The following is a 9,219-nucleotide window of genomic DNA, read 5'->3' on the forward strand; positions in this document are numbered from 1 at the left end:
GGACAGGTCAGGGTAGACCCTGGGTCCTCCTAAAGCCTCCAAGTGGCTATACTGGTGACAGGCCAGCAGGGGATGAGCTGATTGGCAGTCATCAGCCACTATTAATAACACAGGGGTTCTGTTCAGCCTCTGTGACTGCTGCAATCAGAAGTACACACAGAAAGGACCCTCTTCTATAGGACATGTCAATTGGGTACCCAGACTGTATCCACCCTGCTGTGGTCAACGCCTGTTCCCAAAGGCCAGAATGAAGTCCAAAGAACATCCCAAGACAAATAGCCAGGTACCAGGGACCTCCCTAAGGAGAGGAAGCCCTGGACTCAGAGTCAATAAATGGGGCTCTGGTGTGGTGGTACATGCCTTTAATCTCAGCACTCAGGAAGCAGAGGCAGGCAGATCTCTAAGAGTTCAAGGCCAGCCTGGTTTATATAGTGAATGCCAGGTCAGCCAGGGCTGCATAGTGAGGCCCTGTCTCAATAACAACAACAAAAAAAAAAAGAAAAGAAAAAAGAAAAGAAAAAAGAAAAGAAACAGGGCTCTTTCTCTGTCTGGTGGTTTGATTTAAGTGCCCTTACAACAGCCAGCTCCTGTTAGCCTCAAGATGGGGGATCCCTGGGGCTGGAGAGACAACCCAACAGTTACTATCACTAGCTACTCTTGCAGAGAACCCAAGTTCCAGTCCCCAAAACCCACATGGTGGCTAACAACTGTCTGTAACTCCAGTTCCAGGGGAATCGGGCCCTCTTCTGATCTCTGCAGGCATGGCAGGACGTGGATACATTTATACACATGCAGGCAATGTATACACTCATACACATAAAATCAAAATAAGGAGTAAAATTTGTTTTAAGAGCTGGGGGATCCCAAGGGGGGGATCCAGCTGTATTTCCTCTGCGCGTCGATCTATCTACCTCCTAGAGTGACCATGAAGGCAGATGAGGTCACGCCTGTAAAAGGCTCTGTAAGCTGTAAATCACTGCCACACATTTCCTGCTGAGATGACAGTGAAAGTGACCTTGGCTGGGTACCACTCTGGTGCTGGCCATGAGCACCATGAGCTTAGTAGTCAGGCAAGTCACCTAGACTGAGCTCCTGGCCTTCTCACCTATGAGAAAACAAGGCCTCTGAGAGGTGTGGGAGGCCTGCAGTCACCCAGAACGGAGGCACAGGCCTCCTGAGAGGCAACTGTCTCCCCTGCTCTCCCTAGTTCCATCCCATCAGTATCTGTGGCTAGGTGGCTCTTATGCCCCCTATGGTACCTCTTCACTGGTAGGCTGAGTGGCTCGTTCTGTCAGCTGTGGTCTCTATCTTGCTTACTATGTTACTCTGTCAACCCAGCGCCATCTCCATTCCCAAGGTCACTGTGATGAGCCATTCCCATGTGGAGGCACGCTGGTGGACTCGAGACCAGGCATTCATCTGCACAGAGTTCATTTAATCCTCACAAAAGCTTTGAGAGCAGATGCTATGCTAATTTTCCCTCTCAGAGTTGCTACCTTGAGCCCATAGAACCTGAGTCGCCTTCTCAAGGACCCTGAAGGAGTGGGAGCTGGAAGGGCTGCATGGCAGTTATATGGTGTGATCAGCTCTATGCAGAAAGAAACCCTATCACCTCCCTCATTCAAGCCTCCATACTTCTTTAAGGCAGCATTGGGAGCTTTTCTGGCCTCCCAAAGCTTGAGATCAGCAGGCTGTGGCTGCTCCAAAAGTGCAATTTATCAACAACACTGCTAGTGAGTCAGATGAGCAGAGGGGCCAGCATGGTCACAGAGCACTCCCTGGGTGCTATCCCCAGACTCATACTAAAGCTCCTGCTTCCTTTTCCCTCTCATGGGCTCTGACCCTCCTTCTGAAATAGGAAACTCAGGCCTAGGACATTGACTTCTTAGGCAGATACAGGAAGAACTGGGTTCAGGGTCACAGTCTAATGCCTCCTCATGCCTCTCACAAGAGCCTTCCTGGAAAGCTCTGAAGTCATTTGCTCATTCTCAACCCCTCCAGAGGAAGTCCAGTGCCCCCAAGGGTAGTGCTGTAGAAGCACAGGCTTCGTGGAGCCCATGGCAGGTGGGAGACCGGGGCTGTGGCAGTGAGGACCACCCGGGATTGCTAACAGGAGAGCTTTCCCAGACACATAGCAGGTGCTTCTGAACTCACCAGGTCCTCAGGGACAAACACGTTGAGATACAAGCAGTCTTCACTGATTTGGGGAGGCGTGGGTGTGCGGGTGCCTGGCTGCCAGCAGCTGGCTCTGCAGAGACAAGGCATGGAATTTTCAGAGAAACAACAGAAGGATCTGTCTCCCCTCCACATCACCACTCATGGCCACAGTCAAGTCCTAGTACACCACCAACTCCGGGGCAGCAAGACAGTTTGAGGTCACAGGGGTGGCCCAGGAGTAGAAGGAATAGCAGTGTGCCTGTGGCCATCTCTGGCTGTTGGCCTGTGGAGCAACTTGCTGCCCAGAGGGAAAATGCTGACCACAGACCCAGGCTAGAGAAAGAGACTGTGAAGCTGGCAGGATTGTGGTCCCTCCTTGCTACACTATGCAGAATCTGCTCTGGGAAGCGGTGTCTGGCTTGACTTCTGCACCAAAACAGAGAGCTGGGTGTCAGTTTTAGATGAGGTCTCTCCCAGGACCCATCCTAATGGCAGTTCATCTACTCAAGGTCGCTGGCCATATCACCTTAGATTTGCCAGTCCTGGGCTACAGTGACCAAGCTGTCTAGATATTGTCCATTCAAGATCTGGGTGACCAGCTACCTCCTCTGTCTCTTGGGTACATCCTAATATAGGAAAGCACTATAATTAATGCCCTTAGGTTTTTGTTTTTTTTTTCCTTTGGTTTCCTAGTGGTGTGGCAGACTTAACTTAGAGCTCCCTCTTGTCTGCCTTTGCCACAGTTCTAGGGTGGCCCTTGACCTCCTTTCCTGCAGAACTTCAGGATCTTCCTCGTTCATCCTCTATTGCTAGGCCTGGGCACATGCCTGTCAGCCAGCCAGGGCTATAGAGGACACAGAAAACACTGCTCCGCGGACAGAGCCATGGGGCCGGAGGAAGGAATGCAAGTGGCAGGGGCACCCAGTACAAGCTCCTCACAGCACCAAGCTGCTTCCTTTACAGAATGCTTCAATTTCATGTGTCAATATTTAACATGAAAGGTTTGATGAGGAGAAATGACAGAGTATAAGTGATGAGCTCAGAAAAGAAAAAGGAGAAAAATAACTCCTTGTATTATATCTCAGTTGGGGAGGTACCCTCTCAATTTTCTTTTATCATTTATCTTCCCTGTCATGCTGAATTTCCAACCCCAAAGTTAGATGTCCAGCCAGGCATGAAGACACCCATATATGTAGCCCAGTATTTGGGAGGCTGAGATGGGAGAACCTCAAATTCAATGTTAGCTTGACGCTACATAGTGAGATCCTATCTGGGAAAGAGAGATAAAAGGAGAAAGGGGGGAGGGCAGAAAGGGAAGGAAGAGACAAAACAAGGGAAGGAAAAGGAGAAACCACTTTAAAAATTAAGAATCAGATGTCACTGACTTTGGCAAATGCAAAACTAGTGTGACACATGTGGCCACCTCAAGCCTGGCCCAGGTGAACCTCCCTGCAGATTTTCCCATGGCTTCATGTTCCTGGATGCAATTCCCAAGGAGACCTTCGAAGATTAATGCTGGTGAAAGCAGCATCTCCTCAGCCTGGGTTCCTGAGTCACTACATGGAGCAGAGCACACAGCCCCTGTCATCAGACTTCACATGAACAAAGTAGTACTGACCCACAAATACTGGGCCTGTGTGGCAGTCCTAGTGTTACGTATTGAACACATCCCACACTGCTCTAACCAGGATGTTCGGCTGTCTGGACAGATTAGATTAAGAGAGGTGTTCTTTGGGCATTCACCAAAACGGTGTTCGAGCCATACCTTGACTTGGTGGCATCCCAGGAGCCTGTCCAGTTCAAGGGTTCTGGTGCCCGGAAGCGGTTGTCTGCTAAAGGTGGGGCAGCATAGGGAACTCCGAGGAACTGGTACACCTGCTTCCATGAAGTGCCCACCTGGACGATCTGGGACCCACCCTGCAGATGGCCAAGGGGGTCGATGGGCACAGAAGGTGTGGATGTTGCCTCAGAGCAGAACAGAGAGATGCCTGGTTGGAAAGCAAGAGTGGAGAGAGGACCAGGGACAATGAGAGCTGGGTTCTAAAGAGATTTCAGCAAGAGAACATGCTGCATTTGGGGGGGGAGGGGCTTGAAAATGTCAGTGGTTCATTCATACCCATAGTTCAGAAACAATAGCAGAGAGGCTGCTCCATGAGGCACAAAGTATGTGCCAAGGGCATACTGACTGTTCACGAACCATCTTTTGCATTCTTCTGATGCTTCTGAAGGGTGGGCACTACCCCAGTCCCACACCCCATGCCCTACACCTGATGGCGTCACAAAGGGACACCAGGACACAGTGAGTGATAGTCCATTGGCCAGAAGTCTGGAGTAGAGCCTATCATCAAACATGTCAATTATTTTAGAGGTGGACTATCCAGATTATTCATACTAAGAGATGAATAAGGGTAATTCTTCAGTCAGCTCAGAGCAGATTTGAGCCAACAAGTGAGTCTGTCCAAAATTTGTTTTTAAAAAAAGGCTTCTAGAACAGTTAGATTTCAATTATGTAACTACAGATGGATGGAGAAAGAATAAATGGTTGATGGGTAGATGGGTGGGTGAATGAGTGGGAGAAATAAGGAAAGGACAGAGATGGATGCAGGGAGGGAAGAAGATGGACAGACGGATGGATGGATGGATGAGTGGATGGATGGATGGATGGATGAGTGGACAGACGGATGGATGGATAGATGGATGGATGAGTGGATGAGTGGATGGATGGATGGATGGATGGATGAGTGGACGGACGGACGGATAGATGGATGGATGAGTGGATGAGTGGATGGATAAAGGATGAACGGATGGAGGAAGGTAGATGGATGGATGGGTAAGTGGGTGAGTGAGTGGAAGGGCTAAGGAAAGGAATATAGAGAACAATGAAAGGAGAGCAAGAGGGAGTAAGAGAGGAGAGGAGCCAGAAAGAGAAAGACTGAACAAAGCTTCCTCCATTATGAAACTTCTAGAGTGAGATAGAACACCAGAGGGAAACGAGATGGAAAGAGACAGCTTCTAGTTAGGCCTCAGATACAAATCATGACTAAGGGTTCCTGCTACAACTCTAAATCTAAGGGTCTCAGGACTATGGCTACTAAGGTGAGGGAGATTTCTGCTGTGCAGGAAGCAGCCACGTGTCCTAGGTAGCCTTGTCCTAAGGCAGGAGAGAGGGAGAACACAGAAGGTTTGCAGAACTCAGATGGGCTTCAAGCCTACTTTCCACGCATGTCTGCATGGCACTGCCTACAGAGGCTGCTTGCAAGATCAAACCAGGGGAATGTGCAAAATGTATGTCTTTCCCTTTTGAACTCTTCTGAAGACATAGTAGATTCTCCTCAAACACTCATGTGACTACCTTGGCTTGGAAAAATATTCTGTGTCTTCACATGTATGGATGGGCTCACTCTCCTTAGAATGTATACATTCCCACTAAACTTCAGTCCCAGGCAATAGAGAGGTAAGTTACCTAACTTGCTTCTCAAAGTTCAACCTCAACATTAACCACATAGATTAGCCACACCCTTAGTGGAATATACTGGTAAGATCTTGTAGCATGACTCAATAATATCAATGCCCACCCAGGCATGGTGGTACATGCCTTTAATTCCAGCATTTGGGAGGCAGAGGCAGGCACATCTCTGTGAGTTCAAGGCCAGCCTGGTCTCCATAGCAAATCCAGGCCAGTGGTAGCTACAAGGAGACCCTGTCTCAAAAAGACCAAATAATAGTAATAATAATATCAATGTCCAGATGGAAGACAAGACCCTGGCATGCATATGGGACTGAAGGAAAGACTGTCAATGCTGGGAGGGTGGAGCATCCCAATCACTCCTGATTTTGTCAGTGGGGCATCCCAATCACTCCCGATTTTGTCAATGAAATTTTAGAGAACACAGTCCTATCATTATTTTGACATATCTTACCTCTTTTTATCTACAATAGCAGTTAAATAATTGTAATATACATATATAGTTGTAGAACCTATACTATTTCTCAATGTCCGTTTAGAGAGAAAATATGTGGCCTCTGCTCTAGGAGACAAAATGGAAGTTGCATCTACTTCAATATCCATTCACTTCTTCCAAGAAGTATGTCTGGCAGGGCAGGGCTTCTCCACAGTCCCTAGTTCATGTCTCAGCACACAGCTCTTTTTTAAAAAATTTTATTTTATGTGTATGACTGTACCTTCTGCATGTATGTAAGTGTACCCTTGTTGGGCAATGCCCATGGAGGCCAGAAGAGGGTGTCAGATTCTCTGGAACTGGAGTTAAGGATGGCTGTTAGCCACCATGTGGGGTCTAGGAATCAAACCAGGGTCTTCTGCAAGAACAGTCAGTGCTCTTAACCACTGAGCCATCTCTCCAGCTCCAGCATACAGCTCTTTACTGGTTTCCTCGTGATGGATTTATATGCATCTCTCCCCTTGACTGCCTCAGAATGTTTGCCACACACTATGAGTGATCTCTGAATTATTTATCTATTTATGTATTCATTCACTCATTTATTTGAAGTGCTAAGGGTGGAACCTAAGGTCTCACGCATGCTAGGCATGCACCCCGCCACTAAGCTACAGTCCCTGTCCTGAATGTTTTTTTAAATTCAAGCTGAGAACAGCTTCCCTCTGAGCATTTATCATCTGCTTGTTAGGTAGTATGGTTCTGTAGCAGAGGGTGACACTGGAGGATAGGACATCTGGCTCCAGGTTCCCCCTTTGCCATCACCAACTGTGTGAAATCAGAGAAGCAACTTAGCTTTTCTGTGCTACAGTCTCCTGATCTCCAACATGGAGGGAAAGTGTCAGGCCTGCTACCATGCAGGGTTAGTGGGAACCAAATAAGATAAGATATGGGTAAGAAATTTCTAAACATACATTAATAAAAAGTGACCTATTTAATCATTCTGTTATGAAATTCCAAGGACAAAATGGTTTTTGAAATCCAGGGGACTAAACCTAGCCAGGGAAAACTTTGGCCAAGTCTCCCTTAAGCAATTCAAAGAACAAACGTGATACAGAAATGATTTTTTTCAGCTTTCCCTCCATCTATCCAGGGGACTAAACCTAGCCAGGGAAAACTTTGGCCAAGTCTCCCTTAAGAGTCCCTCCAAGTCACCAAGCAAACATCCTTCCCTGACAGCCTCAGGTCCTCAGGGATGACTACAGAGACCTACTCCAAGGCTCACCAGGCTTCCGGTAGATGTACGTAGCCTCTTCACGGAGCAAAAGCTGGCAGGTCTGGCTCTGTAGACTATGTGTGCAGCTCTGGGTGTCAGGGTAGAACACACACCTCACAACTCCAGGCTGGGTCTTCAGCGTGGTGACAAGACAGGCATGGTGACGGGAACATTCTGCAGAAGAGAGAAGGAAAATAGGCTTAGGCTCAGAGCTATTACCGTATTCAAGCAACCACATATGGCTGCATGCATCCATCCATCCATTCACCCATCCATCCAGGTACCCATTCTTCCATGCACCCACCCATGCACTCAGCCATCCATGCATTTAATCATCCATCCTTTCCACTCATCCACACAGTAATCCATCCATCCATCCATCCTTCCATTCAATCACACCTCCATCAATGTGCCCATCCCTCCATCTATTAATCTACTTACCTATCCATCCAACTATCCATCATGGAATGACTTGTTCATTTGATCATTTGCTATAAATTTTCACTATGAATTTTCTCAGCACTGTGCCAGGACTGAGAATAAATGGCTGTGGTGGTAATCCAAACATCAATATATTTTCCACAACACAGTCAGGGATTTCTGTTGGTTCTTTACCTCTCATAAACAACTCCTTGTCATTACCTTGTGTAAAGGCATTTCCATAATTCTCCAACACAGCTATGCTCCAGCCCCTGCCACACTCCTCAGCTCTGTCAATTCTAGCTCTCTTTAACATCTCCCTAACCTGTGACATCCTCAGCAGGCTCCATTCAGGACTATGTCCTTTTCTGTGCAAGTCATGAGCTACTTATATAGCCTTTACCTACTTCATGGCATTTGGTACTAGGAAGAGCTCTGAAAATGGGGCAGCTTCATTGAACTGGGTGAGTTGTGTGTGGCCTAAGTACCCTTAGTCATAGCCTGGTCTCTGAAGGGCACTGCCCAGGGTTGGGTAGTGTTCAACTTGGGAATCCACATGTAGCAGTCTAATCCTCAGGAGAGGAGCAGCATTTGTGGATCTTAAAGGGGATGAGAATCTGGGAGTATAAATGGCAACTGAGCTCAGTCACTGTTTAGAAGGGAACATTCTGATCACATAATCACCTAGCTGTTTTTAGAATATTATCAATGCTCAGAAACTCTCTAAAGAAATGTGCATCTGGGGATAACTACGCCAATTAGAAAGTTCTTCAAAGGTCAATGCCATTGGATCATCTTTTACAATTTGATGTTTGCACACGGGTCCATGTGTCTCTTCCCTTTGACAATAACCCCACTTCTCTTTACTTATCTTCCCCCATGCTGGCTCAAGGCCTTCATTAGCTATCTGGATATTCTTCCTTAATGACCCTGACTGTGGGCTGCCTAGTGGGGAGACCCTTGGGACCTCCTCTCTGTTAGTTGCTTCCTGCCAGGTGCCCCCAGGCCATCTTGGAATCTCCTATCTGTCTTGATTGGTGCTCAGGGCAGCACTTGGCTAAGGCCCTGCCCTGCCCTCCCAGGGAGACTCCCTTACCCCATAAGCAGAAGTCCCAGGCCACAGAGAAGCTTTTGGTGGCTGTAGTGCTGATGTGGGCAACATCAAAGTCCCTGATGGATGGATCCACAACCACTGAAGAGAGGGGCAGGGTCTGCCACGAGTCCAGGGTAACTAGAAGACAAATCAAGGTACAGTTGCATGCAGTTATCCCCAGTTACAGAAGAGGACAGTCCCTAAAAGTTACCCATCAAGTGCCTCTATGCCTTTATCTGCCTCTCTATGACTACTTAAGCTTTTCTGTGAGATAAGCTCTATGCTCAAGTCTAGGGGTCTGAAGGTTAAAAATTAGATAAGCAAGTAAAGGCAAGTCTGTGTCTATGAAGAAAGATAAGGGATGAGGGAGCAGGTGGCAA

At 47.6% G+C, this 9,219-nt stretch overlaps 1 protein-coding gene across 1 annotated transcript in view; it reads right to left on the bottom strand.

Annotated features, from left to right (window-relative positions):
* LOC103728506 (thyroglobulin-like) overlaps nt 1-8,977 on the bottom strand; it is a gene marked incomplete at its 5' end in the record, with an annotated part of 103,149 nt that extends 94,172 nt beyond the window's left edge. The window contains 4 exons of the mRNA XM_008826501.1: nt 2,155-2,248; nt 3,923-4,145; nt 7,336-7,500; nt 8,843-8,977. Coding sequence (XP_008824723.1) covers nt 2,155-2,248; nt 3,923-4,145; nt 7,336-7,500; nt 8,843-8,977 — 617 coding nt within the window. The remainder of the gene's footprint in view (nt 1-2,154; nt 2,249-3,922; nt 4,146-7,335; nt 7,501-8,842) is intronic.
* Nucleotides 8,978-9,219: the final 242 nt, after the last annotated feature.

The sequence above is a fragment of the Nannospalax galili genome, unplaced genomic scaffold (genome assembly GCF_000622305.1).
Source record: "Nannospalax galili isolate Female #2095 unplaced genomic scaffold, S.galili_v1.0 scaffold472, whole genome shotgun sequence".
In the NCBI taxonomy this organism is placed as follows: Eukaryota; Metazoa; Chordata; class Mammalia; order Rodentia; family Spalacidae; genus Nannospalax; species Nannospalax galili.